The sequence below is a fragment of the Chlorocebus sabaeus genome, chromosome 1 (genome assembly GCF_047675955.1).
Source record: "Chlorocebus sabaeus isolate Y175 chromosome 1, mChlSab1.0.hap1, whole genome shotgun sequence".
NCBI classification, from domain to species: domain Eukaryota; kingdom Metazoa; phylum Chordata; class Mammalia; order Primates; family Cercopithecidae; genus Chlorocebus; species Chlorocebus sabaeus.
Window position 1 is genome coordinate 16,462,249 of NC_132904.1, and position 17,843 is coordinate 16,480,091.

General features: G+C 35.6%; 1 protein-coding gene and 1 pseudogene across 1 annotated transcript; both read right to left on the reverse strand.

The window, feature by feature from the left end:
• Window positions 1-8,459: 8,459 nt before the first annotated feature.
• On the reverse strand, window positions 8,460-15,598 carry LOC103235673 (olfactory receptor 8J1). Its single transcript, XM_007998693.3, has 2 exons — window positions 15,569-15,598; window positions 8,460-9,741 (listed from the first exon to the last, which is right to left on the reverse strand). The coding sequence occupies exon 2, from the start codon at window positions 9,719-9,721 to the stop codon at window positions 8,774-8,776; it is 948 nt and encodes a 315-aa protein (XP_007996884.2). The 5' UTR covers window positions 9,722-9,741; window positions 15,569-15,598; the 3' UTR covers window positions 8,460-8,773.
• On the reverse strand, window positions 11,649-12,615 carry LOC103235676 (large ribosomal subunit protein uL18 pseudogene; annotated as a pseudogene).
• Window positions 15,599-17,843: the final 2,245 nt, after the last annotated feature.

The following is a 17,843-nucleotide window of genomic DNA, read 5'->3' on the forward strand; positions in this document are numbered from 1 at the left end:
CTCTACCTCCCAGGTTCAGGCGATTCTCTTGCCCCAGCCTCCTGAGTAACTGGGATTACAGGCACCCACCACCACACCCAGCTAATTTTTGTATTTTAAGTAGGGATGGGGTTTCACTATGTGGGCCAGTATGGTCTCGAACTCCTGACCTCAAGTGATCTGTCCACCTCAGCCTCCCAAAGTGCTGAGATTACCGGTGTGAGCCACAGCGCCCAGCCCTAAACAACATTTTTGTAGTTTCAATAGTTTCCTCTGTTTTGTCTATTAAGTTTTTAATTTTGAAAAGGTGAATCCCTAGGGTTTTTTTTTTCATTAAAATGATAAAATTATAAGTATTTTTTTTACAGTATGGGATATTTTTTCAGTGACTGTAATAGATTTGACTCTTGCAATGAGCAATCAAACAAAAAATAAGCAATTAAACAGAGATACCTGTGCTTACATCTGTGTCATTGGTTGATAGAAGTGGAAGATGGGTCCACCTAATGTACGGAAGCGAGTACCCCGCATCACCACAGTGTAGTTCTCATTAATCCTTGGAAGCGAAGTCCAGTGTTCTCTCCACTCCTCTAATGAAAATTTCGTGTTTTCTCAACATTGTTTTTTCCACTTTGACTTGTGTAGGTGGAGATTGAGAGGTTTATTTGTTGGTTTTAATCCCCATTTTAAGGTCCTAGAGAGTTTAAAATAAGGTGTACTTTTCATCCGATGTCCTCCCAGAAGGCTCTACTGGGACATTGCTATTAATCTCATCTTTTCTCCTGAGTTGTGGGAGATTATTATGTGAGAACTTTGAGGTAGAGCCAATGTCAACAAATGAAAAACATTAAATAGTTTAGAGACTTTTTCATATTAAAAAAATCAATACCACTAATAAATATGCAATTTCTAGGATCTCAAGTCTGTCATTGAAATAACATTGAAGATTTAATAATTTATTAAATTATTAAATCATTAAAATAATAATAAATTTAATAATTGTCCTCTAGGAAAATCATTAAAGATAAAATATATCTTTCTAACCTAAGAAGAATAAACATTTATGTAAGAAATTTGAGTTTTCTAGATCTTAAATTTTTCCAGCTGACAGAATTTATTTTTCTAATGGAGAATTTATAATTGATAGACGAACCCTAGTGAACTTGGGTTTTCTTTTTTGAGTGATACTATAGTCAATAGTATGGCCCTACATTTGAAGTATAAATGGTTCCAGTTGTTTTAAGGGGAGATTCATTCATGGTCATAGGGCAGTATTAGTGATAAAGACTTCATTGGGAAAGCATAATTTATGGATGCATCTTGGAGAATTAATGTTAGAAAATCACTAAACTTGGTGGGAGTATGGATTACATTGTCACAGCTTCAGATAGCTTTTGGAAATGTATTCGAATTCTGGGGAGATAAGCATTGTCTGACATTTCTAAAACTATTTATACTAAGCTTGACCAGATAAACCATTAGATTAGAGATAAGAAAGCCATATATTCCACTCTCAGAGAAAGAAGTTGAAAATGATCAATGGAGATGACTAGAATGAACACTGTGATTCTAGATTAAAAGCTGTGTCATCATTATGTGCTTAAGCTTATCTAAATAGATATAATAGTGAAGTAGGTAGGTAGGTAGAGAGATAGATATAAAATATATAATATATATGTGTGTATATGTATATGTGTGTGTGTATATAGAAGATGGACGGATAGATAGATAGATAGACAGATAGATAGATTTATTTTATAAAAAAAACAGGGTCTTAATCTGTCACCCAGGCTGGAGTGCACTGGTGTGATTACAACTCACTGCAACCAGCAACGCCTAGGTTCAAGTGACCCACCACCTCAGCCTCTGAGTAGCTGGGTTCAAGTGATTCCCCCACCTCAGCCTCTGAGTACCTGGGACTACAGATGTCCACCACCACATCTGGCTAATTTTTTAAATTTTCGTAAAGATGGGATCTCTCTATGTTGTCCAGACTGATCTTGAACGCCAGGGCTTAAGTGATCCTCCTGCCTCAGCCTCCCAAATTGCTGAGATTACAGAAGTGAGCTACCACACCCACCCTATTTGTGTATTTAAATGGGTTATTATCCATGCTTATAATTTCTGTCTAAATTTGCTGAAAGTGGCTAAAAAGAGTGACACCCTAGTAGCAACCAGTACACCTTGTATCTATACCTTGATTTCTAAATACTCTGTTGGTGGTTCTATCAGGAGTCAAGCCCGTGGTTTCTAATGATACAATATGTTCATCTGTTTTTCTTCCCCAAGAATGAAGAGGCCTGAGGATTTTGTGGGGAAAAACGTACTAGACTTAGCAACAAAATTTCGTTGTTCAGATTTTCATTTTTAAAATAAAATTCCATTTATTCATATGGAAAAGGAGGGAGAGGGGCCACAGTAAGTCTTAGCTACCAGAGTGATGTTGATGAATGTCAGATATTCTTGTTGTTTTTGATAAAGTCCATACTTATTCAGTTTTCTTTAGTTTTTGCCCAATGTTCGTTTTATGTTCCAGCATCTATTCAGGATAGAATATTAAATTTTGTCATTATGTTTTCTTATGCCCTCTTGACTTTTCCTATTTATATGACTGTGATAGTGGTCAAGTGTTTTCTGAAATGTCCCTCAATTAGGCTTTTTCAGATATTTTCCCATGATTAAACTGGGTAATTGGTTATTGGGGAGGAAAATAATAACTGTAAATTGACTTTCTAATCCTATCATAATGAAGGTACATACTATCCATATGACTTATCGCTGCCAATGTTAATCTTGATCATCTGGCTGAAATAGTGTTTGTCAGATTTCTCCAGCGAAAAGTTACTCTTCTCTCCTTTTCATATTGTACTTTTCAGAAGGAAGTCAATAGGTGCAACTTACACTTATAGAGTGGGGAGTTATGCTTCACCTCCTTGAGGGCAGAATAGCTACATAAATTAGTGAGAATTTTGTAGGGGACATTTGTTTAGTTTCTTCCATTTATAATTTGTTCAATCATTTATTTCTAACAATATGTTATAAAAATTATTTTATACTTTGGATAATTCAATTCTAATATTCTACATTATTTATTTCTGTTGATAATAATATCAATTATTCTGACTTTATTCATTGAAAGCTCTTTCACTTTGCACCTGTGTTATTTTCACATAGCTCCATCATCGTGTTCATCTATTGTTTGCTTCCTTACTTCTTCCCTACCTTTCTCTCTCTCTCTCACTTTCGTTCAGTGCTTCCTTAACTTCTGGAACTATAATATGCTCTGGATTCATTACATAAATGTTGCACCCTTTCCTAGTCAAGTCTCAAAGGATCCCTGGCTCCTTTTTTGGAATATTGTTATTAGAAACTATTATTTGGGTTCTAAGCCTGTTTGCTGCACTGAATTGTTGACATACCTTTAGGCCTTCTCAGCTGACAGATGAAGGAGGTAGAACTCTGGATACTCACTCATATATGTTGTATATACATATCTATAATTATTTCTATCTAGTACTTATATTAAGTTGATTATAAGTTCATTTCATCATTAACACTAATCCCTTATCACATGGATCACTCTAGAATACTCTGCTTGCTAATCTGTAACCTCCTACTCCAATAATGTGAAATGTGGGGCCAACCATCTGCCATCCATTTATTTAACTGTTCAGTTCTAGTATACAATCATACTTGTTTCAAAATTGTTAAAACATATCCCTATGAGACACAACTTTATAATTACAGTATAATGTATAGTTCATTCATTCATTCTGCCTTTAATTTTTCACACTCTATTAGATGTTACTTAGGTCAGCACATTTACCCTGTCCCTTCCAGAGAAATTGTTTCATGATTTGTGTGTGTGTGTGTGTGTGTGTATGTGTGTGTGTGTGTGTGACAGGGTCTCACTCTGTCTTGCAGGCTGGAGTGCAGTGGCACAGTCTTGGCTCACTGCAACCTCTGCCTCCTGGGTTCAAGTGATTCTCCTGCTTCAACCACCTGAGTAGCTGGTATTACAGGCATAGGCCACCACTTCCAGCTAATTATTGTATTGTTAGGAGAGACGTGGTTTTTCCATGTTGACCAGGCTGGACTCGAACTCCTGGCCTCAAGTGATATGTCTACCTCTGCCTCCCAAAGTGCTGGGATTACAGATATGAGCCACCAGGCCTGGTGTGTTTTGTGCATTTTTAACACAATGTATTGTTTTGTCACATTCTGCACTCCTTTTCAGGTTCCTCAGACCTAATAAATGATTTATTTTTAAATTTTCATTCATTAACATTTACTGTCTGTTCTGTATACCTCTATGAGTATTTGAAAAGGGGATGATGTCATTTATCCACCATTACGGTATTATATCATACTGAATAGATTGGCTACAGGAACTAATTCCATGTATTTCACTTATTTAACTACACCTTTTCATCCCTCCTTTCAAGCAAGGCTTCTCATTTCCTTTAATAAATAATTATTTTATACAATCACCTTTTTCTATTTAAAAAAGTAATAGTGGTGTTTAAATTTTCACAGATATTATGGTAAATTCACAGTGTATGATTTAATTGCTGTAGGCATTATCTTGTTATTTTTTACATTTTTTTTAAGGTTAGCAATAAAGGAAAGTAATAGATGGAACCCATATACCCTGATTGACAAGAGAGAGGAAGTATGAAACAGACAGGATTGGAAAATATCTACTCAATGCTTTTATGAAGAAATTTCTGAAGACTAAGAAAAGTACTCAGGCTGGGCATGACGGCTAATGCCTATAATCCCGGCACTTGGGGAGACTGAAGTGGGAGGATTGCTTGAGACCAGGAGTTTGAGACCAGCCTGGGCAACATAGTGAGTCCCCGTCTCTACCAAAAAAAAAAAAAAAAAAAAAAAAAAAAAAAAAAAAAAAAACCACAGTAGGTGGCGCGTGTCTGCCATCCTATTTGGGAGGTGAGACAGAAGGATCTCTTAAGAGCAGGAATTTGAAGTTACAGTGAGCTATGATCACACCACTGCACTCCAGCCTGGGAGACAGAGCAAGATCCTGTCTAAAATAAAATAAAACAAAGAAAGATATTCAGGAATTTCTTCCCAAAAAAAGTTGTACTCGTTGTACTGTTAGTTTCTTAAACACATTTTGTTTGAAAGGAACATAGATACAACTTGATCATTACACAAAGAGTGGTTTAACATTCACTCTCTACTTCAGGGTCCAAATAAAATCAAGCATTTTCTGAGACATTCTTCATAGCACCAGGTACACAGCTTGTGCAGAGGCCCAAACATTTTTTTGCAAATTTATTTCAAAGGATAATTTTTCTCCTTCCCTAGAAATGTCCAATGTGGTTACATGAACACATAGAAATAATATTCCATTAATTTATCATCACATTAGGTTAAATGATAATTTTTTAAATTGATAGTTATTGTATTTAATGAAGGAAGTACTATTTCTCCATAAAAAAAAAAAAAATTAGGTCCTGTCATTTGCAACAACATGAATGGAACTGGAGATCACTCTGCTAAGGGAAATAAGAATGACAAACTGCATGTTCTCACTTAATTATGGGAGCTAAAAATGAAAATAATTGAACTCATGGAGATAGAGACTAGAAGGATGATTACGAAAGACTGGGAAGGGTAGTAGGAGGATAAGGGGGGAAGTGAGGATAGTTAATGGGTACAAAAAATAGAAAGAATGAATAAGATCTAGTATTTGCTAGGTATTTGATAGTAGCTGTGGACTCATCATGTATGAGTCTTACTGTGTTCAGTTACATTTCTTTTATACTAATATGTTTAGAGTTTTATCATGAAATGATGTTGAATTTTGTCAGATGTGTTTTCTGTTTATTTTGAGTTGATCATATGGTTTCATTCTTCTTACTGTAATGTGATGTATCACATTTATTGAGTTGCATATGTTGAACCATCTTTGCATTCCTGGAATGAATTCCACTTGATCATAGTAGATTTTTTTTTTAGTATGTCATTGAATTCAGTTTGCTAGTATTTCGTTGATAATTTTTGCATGTATGTTTCTCAAGGATAGTGACCTGTAGTTTCCTTTTTTTCTTGTGTCTTTTTCTGGTTTTGATATCAGGGTAATAATGCTGGTCTTGTATAATGAGTTTGGAAATACTCCCTCATCTTTAAACTTTTGGGAGAGTTTGAGAATTGGTATTAATTTGCTTTTTAATGTTTGGTAAAATTAGGCAGTGAAGACATTGGGTCCTGGGCTTTGTTTTGATGGGAGGCATTTCATTATTTATTTTGGTCTTCACAGTCTGGGAAATTCTTTTCTGGGAACACTCTTAAACTGTAAGTTTGCTTATAAATTTTGGGCAGGTTGTGTGGCATTGTCCTTAATCCTGTGACCACGGCAGCTGTTACAGTGCTAGGTGGTACCCTAAACCCAAGACTGCTGTGGTCAGTGCATCCTGGGGCTGGAATACTGGTGACAGTTGAGGCTGGTCCAGCACTGGTGTACACTCAAAGTCCACTGCCACTAAGGCCTGATTTGTCCAGAGCCCAAGACCAATGTAATCAGCCATCAGTGAGGCAAGAAATCAGGTACATTTTGCCATGCCTATAGGTTCATGCTTGGCACCAGTCCAGGCCAGGAAACTCAGTCTTCAGGAGGCTCAGACCTCAGTCAGGAGTTACCAGCCTGCATTCAGGGCCATGAGGGGCTGCCAGGTGCTAGATTTTACTATAGTAGTCCCAGTGTTGGGGACCAAAACATATCCTATGCTCATTTTCTTTTCTTTTTCCAAAGCAGATAGTGTGTCTGTCTATGATGTGCTTCCTGGGTTTGCAGGAGAGGTGATGTGGGTGATGTAAAATTGTTCTTCTTACTCATTTCAATGCATCTTTTCTTATTACTATGTTCTAATCAGGTGCTTCAAACTCCTCCTGGCTTCCTTAGCTCTTGTGAAAATATTTTTGCACATGGATATTTGTTCAAATTGATGGTTCTCTGGGGAGTGCTCCCTGGAGAATCCTATTCCAACATCTGGCTCCACTCTCCTATGTTTCTTTTGATGTATCATAATTATCATTACTTAAGATTTACTCCCTAAACTTGAAGAAACTCTTCTACACTGAAACACCTTTATAAATAAGGTGAACATACACAGAGGATGTAATTTTTTTGTTTGCTTTTTTTTGTTTGTTTGTTTTTAGACAGAGTCTTGCTCTGTCCCCCAGGATATAGTGCAGTGGTGAGATCTCGGCTCACTGCAAACTTCACCTCCCATGTTCCAGTGATTCTCCTAACTCAGCCTCCTGAGTAGCTGAGATTACAGACATGCACCACCATACGTTGCTAATTTTGTATTTTTTGTAGAGATGAGGTTTCACCGTGTTGGTCAGGCTGGTCTCAAACGCCTGACTTCAAATGATCTGCCTTCCTAGGCTCCCAAAGTGCTGGGATTGCAGGCATGAGCCACCGCGCCCAGCCCCAAGATTCATTCTTAAGGGTTCCATGTCAAAAATTCCCCGTGATGCTTATTAACATATTAATTTATGACCTTTATCTTATGATTCTGATTTGATAATCCTGAAATACAGCTGGGTCCCCACATACTCAAAGCTGTACAAGAAATTTAAATGTACACTCAGTGAACAAGAGCTATCAGAAAGCAAGACAAAATTTTTATAAAATGAATTTATTTTTATTTCCAATTATGTAAGAAACTTTCATTAACATGTTTCACTTAATGTATAATAATATCATAACGCAAGACCTTCATTTTGTACACTAAAGAAGAATAACACTTAGAGTAAGGAGAAAGGGACATTTGTACAGAATCCGTGGAGTTTATAAATCAAATTCAGCCTGAAAGCATATTAACTATGATACTCTGTGTCTCTCAATAAAAAATTGTATAAAATGCCCAGCACTTTGGGAGGCTGAGATGGGTGGATCACAAGATCAGGAGATCGAGACCATCCTGGCTAACACGGTGAAACCCCGTCTCTACTAAAAAATACAAAAAACTAGCCGGGCGTGGTGGCGGGCGCCTGAAGTCCCAGCTACTCAGGAGGCTGAGGCAGGAGAATGGCGTGAACCCGGGAGGCGGAGCTTGCAGTGAGCTGAGATCCGGCCACTGCACTCCAACCAGGGCGACAGAGCGAGACTCTGTCTCAAAAAAAAAAAAAAAAAAAAAAAATTTGTATAAATTATGTTAAGTGTAATAAAATTATTTTAATCTTATTCTGGTTAGCATTCAAAATATAAATTCATTGCTAGTATTCATTTCATTCTTAGAACAAAATTAAGAAATCATTAGAAAGTTTTATTTTAAATAAGATTGTTAGTTTAATTTTGATAACTTAGATGAAGAAAAGGATCTTAATCATCTGTAATTTCAATTTTTCAAGAATTGATTTACTATACCCAACTATACCTAGAGGGCAGTGAAAGAAGCCAAAGAATAAGAAAGTCAGTTTTACTTCTCTCACCGTATTATTTTGCTTCATTCAAACTTATTTAACTTTTTTTAATTTATGATTTTTCTAACTGCTGGAAACCATTTTTATTTTAAATTGTCTATCTGCTTAATCCCAGGCAGAATTGGTGAATAACATTTTTTTTTCTAACTTAACTTCACAACTAAAGAGTTTCAGCTTATTTTTAAATTCAAAGTTCCCTAAATTGTATCTTGTTGTAATTCCTACGATTGCTTATGTACCTGTAAGTCGGCTACCTACCCTTTCTTTTTCCCACATTTTCTCTTACATAATGGCAGCTTATATTAACTCTCTCCTTATTTACCTGTACAGTTTAAAATTACAATGTTTTAAAAAAATAGCACGGATTTGTCATGAATCTCTGTAGAGCAGCCTTCACATCCTTATTCCTCAGGCTGTAGATCAAGGGATTCAGCATAGGAACCACCAACGTGTAAAACACAGAAGCCATCTTATCAGTATCCAGTGAATGGTTGCTTCGAGGCTGCACATACATGAATAGCAATGTCCCATAAAAAACTGTGACTGACATCATATGTGAAGCACAGGTAGAAAAGGCTTTTTTCCTTCCTTCTGATGAACGTATTTTTAGAATAGACAAAACAATGTTGAAATAAGATACTAGAACTATAATCAACGAACCAACCACATTTGTAGCTGCAGATATAAAGACAACTGTTTCTGGAAAGTAAGTATCAGAGCAAGATAATGCTAACAGAGGAACATTATCACAGTAAAAATGATTGATTATATTAGAAGAGCAGTAAGACACAGAGAATACACAAGATGAAACCACAATAGCTGTGGAAAAGCCATAGAGGTATGTGAGGGAGACCAGCAGGAGGCAGAGCCGCCGAGACACCACCACCATGTAGAGCAGAGGGTTACAAATGGCCACATAGCGGTCATAGGCCATCACAGCCAGCATCATTACCTCCGATACAATAAAGAACAAGAACCCTCCCAGCTGGGTGGCACATTCATAGAATGAGATAGTTTTCTTCTTTACTAAAAAGTTAATCAGCGTTTTAGGGGCAATGACAGTAGAGTTACCAAGATTGATGATAGCCAGATGTCGCAGGAAAAAGTACATGGGGGTTTGAAGTCGAGAGTCAACACTGGTGAGGGTGATGATGCCCAGGTTCCCTGCCACGGTCAGCACATAGAGCACCAGGAAGACCAGGAAGAGGGGAATCTGGAGCTCTGGACAGTCAGAGACACCTGTGAGAATAAACTCAGTGACCCTGGTGAAATTTTCAGGAGCCATGTAAGAGTTTGCAAATTCATCTGTTTGGGGGAAAAGAGAGATGAAAAACTTTAAAGAATTATCTGTATGACTGCCATTATATGGCTAGCACAATTCCTTGGTAACATTTCTTTGAATTATGTATTAATCTAACTCAGTTATTAAACTCAAGCTTCTAGGTCTAATAAGTAAACTTGGTAATCACTTGGGAGAGAGAAAGAGCAAGTATGGAAAAGTATAATAAATTAAGAGATGATCCAACATCATGAAAGATTTTTGAGGACTTACTTCCTCACAATCTTATTGAAATATGAGTATATTCTTAGTTTGCAAACAGCTGAAGCCACAATTAGTATTTTATATCATTTGCGTTGAGCATGACAGGCTTGAGGCATTTTATGTCTGCAAATAATCCAATTTCTAAATCTGAGACTTCTTGCTTTTTCTTAAGAATAGATGATTGCAGATACTATCCTGCTCCATTTTCTTTATTCTATCATTGTATAATCTGTATGAGATACACATTTTACCATCCATGTCTGTTTGCTTTTTCTCTCTTTTTTGAATTAACTCTGACTAAAATACATGCAGGTATGTCCTCAGATCTATTTTTCAGGTGGCATATTTTCTTTTTAGCTTTCAAAAATAATGTCAGTGAACAATTATTATTTTTGTAATTTCTTGACATTATGCCTTACTGTATACTGCTCTTTTCCTTCTTTCTCATTTCTTATTTTGTTCTATTTCACAAGTTTGTACAGCTCATCATAGTTTTCACATTGTATTCTATGCTTAATCACAATTTTTATTTATATAATTAGATATCATTTTTACCACTTATAAAGCATATCTGCTCTTTTAGTTTTTTATTCATCTTTTTTATATTTTTTATATTTTCACTACTGTAATGAGTAAATATTGTTATTTTAGAGATTTTCTGTGATAACTACAATGCTTATATTTGACATATAAATTAAATTCTATTTTAATATGGCTAAACATTTCCCTTGAGTTCTTTATTTTTGGGATGACCACCTACCCCTAACTAAGCCAAATAGAGTGCCTTCTCTGCTATAATTTATAATTCCGCTGGCGTGGGGACCTGGCTCAAAGAAATCCTGTCTTAGTCCCATATCTAAAAATGTGGAGTTAAGTTCCAGAGAGTTAACAGTATATCATTAAAAATGTCTGAATTTTAAAATCCCAAAGCTGTTTACTTATTTTCTCCTTCTAAAAAAGAGATCCAATAGAAAGAAAAATAGAAAATTATTCTGCAGTATGAAAAAAGAATGAAGTGAACCAAAATAATTCCTAACATTGTTAATATTGATTTCAGTTTGATTCTGAAACCAAACATCACACTTTTTCTTGATTTTAAAAATAATCTTATTTATTTATTTATTTACTTATTTACCACCTGTTTATTGAATTCCTTACCCTGGTAACGTGCAAACTTCAGATAAATTGCTTATCCCTTGTCTTATGGACCTGCTATTCCAATGATAGGAAACATACAAAAATCTGATAAAGAAACAAATAAACAAGATTATTGCACACTGCAATAAGTGTAATAAAGAAATTAAACCAGAAGATACATTATGATAACTTGGGAGAATATTTTCACGTGATATGTTAGGGGAAAGTCTTTTTTAATTTTAGCAGTTTCTTTTTTATTTTTCATTCTTTTTTCAACTTTTATTTTAAGATGGGAAGGCCTTCTTGAGAAGGTGACATTTGTACTGAGACCTAAAGGATCCGAAAGAACCAGGTGTTTAATGAATCACAGGAAGAACATTCAAGAATTCCAGTGCAGAATGAATATGCTGAAAATGCTGGTGTGGGGTAGAAAATAACTTAAAGAATTTTGTTTTTTTAGGGGCAAAAGGTCTTAATGGAGGATGTTGTGAATAGATTGTAATAAGGAATAATTTGTTCACAAGGATTATTTGAATTTTATTTATTTATTATTTTAGTTGCTGTCCATCAGTTTATTGTCTTTATCCGAAAAATTCTCATAGAAAATTGTTTGGCTTAGCTCTCAGAATCCTGCTCCTGAGCTCTGAGGAAGCTTGCCTTCTTTTGAGCTACCCCATCTTTCTTCTGAGTAAGGGTCGTTTTGGGACGGTTCCGCCTCTTCTTTGTAACTTCTTTCTCGGACTTCTTTTCATAGGTTGGATTCTTGTATAGCAGCATGAACTTTCTCATACATCTCCTGCATCATGTCTGCAGTTACACTGTTCTTTATGTATTGAGAGAACTGTTTCTTATCTTCTTCCGTTAAGTAGCGCATGTAAGCTGCAACATTCTGGCCCGTTATGTGCTTTCGGTGTACTTCTGCATTAAATTCCTTGCTTTCAGAATCATAACCAGGGAATCATTTGGAACTGTGAGGGATAGACAAGCCTCCATTCACAGCTCCGTTCAGGGCACCAAAAGCCTTATTGCCAGTGGTAGTTCTGGCAAGGCCTGCATCCAAATTGCAGGTAAAGGCACCTGGCCGACCATCAGTGCTTTCCACATTGTATTCATCTCCAGTCACCTCCACTTGGCCTTCCTAGATCTTGCCCATGCCAAACCTATTGAGAAACCTGTGGGCCAGCAGCAGGCCAGTATAATACGCTGCAGCATAATTTATCAGGCCAACCTTCACACCATATTTTGGCAGTTCGTGTGCATATGCTGAGCTGACTATCATATCCCCCTCTATATGGGCATAAGCAATCTGACGAATGATATCTCTGTTTGTTAAATGAACTATCATCCTGTATTTGGATGTGTTGTATTTATTTATTTTTATCCTGTATCACCAAGTGTTTCCGAGCTTAGTAATCAGTTTTACCCTCTCATCGTCTTCTAAATTTTGCTTGGTATTTCTTAAAGTAGGCCTTATTCTGAACAACTTTAACCAACCCCATTCTGCAGAACAGAGACTTGCGGTTCGCAGCTCAACAGAGACCAGCAGGCCTTGAATTGCAAGCCAAGACAAAATTTTAAGATAGATAAATAACATTATTAGCTTTAAGTTTTAAAAAGGTTACTCTTGTTGTTATAAAGATAATGAATTATAATATTGAAAAAGCTCGAGGCAGGGCAGGAATGGAAATTTAAAAATAACAACAAAAAGAGTAAGAGGTTGACATGGGATTTCTGATATAAGATAATGTGGGCTTCAGCTAAAATGGAGAAACACAAGATCAAAAGATGGTAATGTTGACAGGAGCAGAAACAAGATGACCTCCTCCTTGTAATTTATATAATAAGTTATATGACTTATATATAAGACAATAACAGATGGGGGATTTATTTTGACTGGGGCAACAGCTGTGCCATTTTCGAGTATGAGACAATATGTTTTAGGAGTAAACAAAGTGATATTTTGAACATATTAAGCTTTAGGTGCTTATGAAACATTTAAATAATCATTTAAGCAAGCTAATATTTAAGTCTGGAGGATATTGATATTGATATTGAGGATTAGGTTTGAGAAACATCAATCTAGATAATGATAAAGTATTTTTTCATATTTCAAGATTTTATTAAAAAATGTATAACCAAAATTCCTAATTTGTTCTTCATTCAGTTTGCATCCTTTCCCACTGAAGATCAATCCTGTTTTTGAGACTCTAGTTTTCCTTTTATTTCCAAACGTTACATAACAGGGAGTTGTGCTTCTGTGTTCCCTCCCATGCCCTTTTCTGATTTTGCCTTCTCTGGGTTTGCAGTTTTAGTATTCCATCTGCAGCCTTCAGCCACTTTGTTGTCCCCCTTAGCAAACATGCCAGCTATCAGCCAATATGAATGCTTGCAGATTGTATCAGCTACTCTGTTTCTGATGAAACCTAGTGCTTTACTGGCTTTATGTTTTATTTGAAAATCCAATAATTAATTCTTAAAAGTAATCATTTTAAAATCACAAAATTATATTCATCCTGTAATTTTCTCTTTCAAATATCAAGATTGCACTATTTGTTAATTTCTATGAATACTTTCCCATTTTATGCACCTCACTCTTCTACTTCCTTAGAGCAAGCACTTTCATTAATTACTGTATCCTTCTTGGTTCTTTTAGATTGAGGGGTAGGAATGCCAGTCATTAAGGCATTTTGTGTAATTAAGTTATGTTATCCAAGCTGTTTTTTACAATATTTAAAATATGCTTTTACCTTATTTACCATCAGATTCACGTAACTTTTCTGGTCAACTGCCTTACAAAACATGCATTAATATTTTTATTTCTGACCCTCCATGTCCTCACTGGTATTGATTCTCCTGAGATTGCTTTCTTTTGTTTTTTTTTTTTTTTTTTTTCTGGCGGGGGGGAGAGGTAGAATCTTCTCTGAAAGAAGTTTGTCCCCCATTTGTAGCAGTGGGTCCATACGTTTAAAAACCAGATATGAGGGTAGCATCGAATGAGGCTAATGAACTTTAATTTTGTAGTATTTTAAAATGTCATTTCTGATTACTCTCTAGGCATGTTCAATCATTTCAAAAATACTAATGAATTGAGAGAGTAGAAAGATAGATGAATTGTCTTCATTTTCTTTTTCTTTTTTCTTTTTTTTTTTTTTTTTTTTTTTTTGAGACACAGTTTCACTCTGTCACCCAGGCAAGCTGGAGGGCGATGGCGCGATTTCTGCTCACTACAACTTCTACTTCCCAGGTTTAAACCTCAGCCTCCCAGGTAGCTGGGACTACAAGGCGTACATCACCACGTTCGCCTAATTTTTGTAGTTTTAGTAGAGACGGGATGTTGGCCAGGCTGGTCTCGAATTCCTGACCTCAGGTAATCCACCTGCCTCGGCCTCTCAAAATGCTGTGATTACAGGCGTAAGCCACCGTTCCCAGACCCCAGTGAGTTATCTTTAAATTAGTACAGTGTTTTATGGCTAATGTCTAACAATAATAGCCTTTAACTTTAAAAAACTGTTCTTATTTTTTCCCTATTACTAGTTTTAGTCAACAATAATAGCCTTTTAAAAGGTGTGTTTTTTAAATACTTTCCATGTACTTAGGCTTTTATTTTGTTACACAATCTGAGGGAGAATGAAAAGAAGGTAAATTTATTTTTGAATATTCTATTTTAGGTTAGTTAAACTAAGGGCAACCCAGGCAGTAAGTTTTTCTATATTCCTCTTGATAATGTTGTAGAGGTTTTGTCCCATCACGCCTGGAATCTAGGGTTGGGCAATTTATCTTAAAGTCTTGCCCCTGCTTTTGGAAGCGTCTCCCCGCAAATTGAAGTTCTTCTTTTTGATATCTAATGGAAGTTCTTCTTTGCTATTTCTTTTGAACTACAATGCTGACAGATTTATTTTATGACAAGATAGGTGGTTTAAACATTTTCTGTTACTGCACCGGATTACATACTATGCTTCTATGTATATTTGCTTGTATATTATCACATTGAATGGGTAATTTTTCTGAGAACACTTGCATTCTATACTTGTATTCTAAAAAAAAAGAGGCATCATTTTAACTTTGGGTAGCTGTATATACAATTTTCTTTCATAGGTTATCCTGTGCAACATACAATTTTTATTGTAAATAATATTGCAAAAGTAAAAATGATATGAACAGTCTCTGAGCAAAAATTCATAGTTTCAGTAGTGACATAATTTACTTAAGTATCTGAGACATAATGATGCCATTTCTAACTTGGAAGCATAAATAGCTTGATCATATTTGATGCCCTGTATTCCTAAAGTGAGTTATACATCCTAAAAACAAACTTTAGTTTAAGCATTGTATTATTTAATTATACATAAATCCCAGTGTCTTCCAAAATAAAAGTGAGGTGGATCATTTTAAGGTATGGTTTTGGATCTTTTAATGGTCACTATACAAAAAAGATAAGTCTTTTCCACCTACCTCTGAAGGAGAATCTGCTTCAGGTTCTTAATGAAAGTCTGTACATGGCTGTGGCAATGAGAGGTAATGGGGGTTTAAAAATCTTTGAGACCTTAATTCTGAAGCACAGGCAACTCAAGTATCTACACATTGCCTTTTATGTCTTTGGGGAAGATGCCACATGGGACTGGTTTCTTAACAAGGTCTCCCTCTAGAAAGTCAATCAGACACCCCATGAGTCCTTCTGGTAGTCTGTATTTATTCTGTATTATTGAAGTGAATTCAAGTGCATTACAGCTAAGGATCATGGGGATTAAACTGTGTCTTTTAAAGTAATTCATTTCCATTTGGAGATTCATTATTGCAAGATGGGATATGTAAGCACTAGAAGCTGATGGTATCACAATCAGATTTTAAAAACCTGTATCTATAAATAATATATTTATTATGTCACTATCTCTGTTGTCTACTTCCACGTCTTATTTCAAAGTATAAAACATAAATTCCCTGATGAACAAAGGGATTTTTAAAAACACTAAACATTTAGTATGTATGCATTTTTGTCCATGTAATGACTAATGGAATTGTTTAGAAAGGAATATGCCTTGGGGAAATTATTATATTTAGGAATTAAGTCCCCTTTGTAGATCCAAAGATCTGCTCCTATAGGCCTTAAATTAAAGCAGAAAATGGAGATATATAGCATGATGACATTTATGTACAGTATAAATCAATGACATAGAAAACTATTGTATGCTTTGTAAGAACACAAGAAAACAAACAGATTCACCTTGAGTTATTTTGTGTTGGTTTCCCGATGGTGGTGGTTGGGACTGGGTAAAGAAATTAAGATGAAAGGTGTATTGAAGACTATCATAACAAAATACCACAGACTGAGTGGCTTAAACAGTAGAAATTTGTTTTCTCACAGTACTGAAGGATAGAAGTCCAATCTCAAGGTCTCGGCAGGTTTGGTTTCTTCTGGGGCTGTCACCTGGGCTTGCAGAGGGCCACCTTTTCACTGTGTCCTCACATCATTGTCCCTCGGTCTGTTTATGTGCCTGGTATATCTCCCTCTCTCTGTCCTAATCTCTCTTCTTATCAGGATGCCAGTTTTATTGAATTAGGACCCAGCTAAATGACCCTAATTAAATTAATCGCCTTTTTAAAGGCTCTGTGTCCAAATACAGCACATTCTGAGGTACTAGTGATTAAGGCTTTAATGCATGAATTTTGAGATAGACCATTCAGTCCCTAACAAGAAAGACTAAAACATGAATAAGAAAGAGGTTTTGCTGGCTGAATAATGAAAAATTGTCATGAACGGAGGAAGATAATTATTCTAAACCGCTCATGTTAGACCCTAAACAGCTGAAAAGATGGAATCTTCATTGGGAAGAAAACCTGCTTCTAGAAATCTGTTCTACAGAAGTAATAAAAGTTACTTAAATGCATAAATAAGATCTTCATAAGATTATTTTTTCAGTGAGATAACTTACTGAAAACTACACAGTTTAGAAATTTGTTAAGTAAATGATGGGATATGTTTAGTATATAATCATATATTCTTTAAACATTTTAATTATGTAAATTATATAGAAATTTGAGGAAAGCTTCTGAGAGGCCAACTAAAGATAGTATTAAAAAGGTAACGTTTTACTTCATGGTCACACTTTTATGTGGAATCTAAAAAAATCAAACTCGTAGAAGCAGAGAGTAGAAGTGGTTGCTGGGGCTGAGAAGTAGGAGCCACTGGAGATGTTGATCAAAGAGTATAAAGTGTAAGTTACATAATGTAGTATGTTACATGTAAGTGTTTAATGTAAATTATATAAGTTAAGTATAAAATATAAATTATGGAAGATAAATAAGTTCTGGAGATCTAATGTCCAGCGTGGTGATTATAGTTAATAAGACTGTATTGTACACTTGAAAATTGCTGACACAGTAGATCTTAAATGTTCTTACCACACACACAGAAATTAACTACCTGAGACAATGGTATGTAAATCAGCTTCATCTTGGTAATGATTTCACAATATATATGTTTATGAAAACATCATGATGCCGAGTGCAGTGGCTCACGCCTGTAACCTCAGCACTTTGGGAGTCTGAGGCAGGAGGATGGCTGGAGCCCAGGAGTTCAAGACCAGCCTGTTCAACATAGCAAGACCCCCATGTCTGCAATAAATAAATAAATAAATAAATAAAACAAAATAAAAAATTGTCATGTTGTACACCTTACATATATGCAATTTTTATTTGCCTATTATAACTCAATAAACCTAGAAAAATA

What these genes read in the sequence shown, in the direction of transcription:
- LOC103235673 (XM_007998693.3), bottom strand. Translation starts at nt 9,721, where the DNA reads ATGGCTCCTGAAAATTTCACCAGGGTCACTGAGTTTATTCTCACAGGT.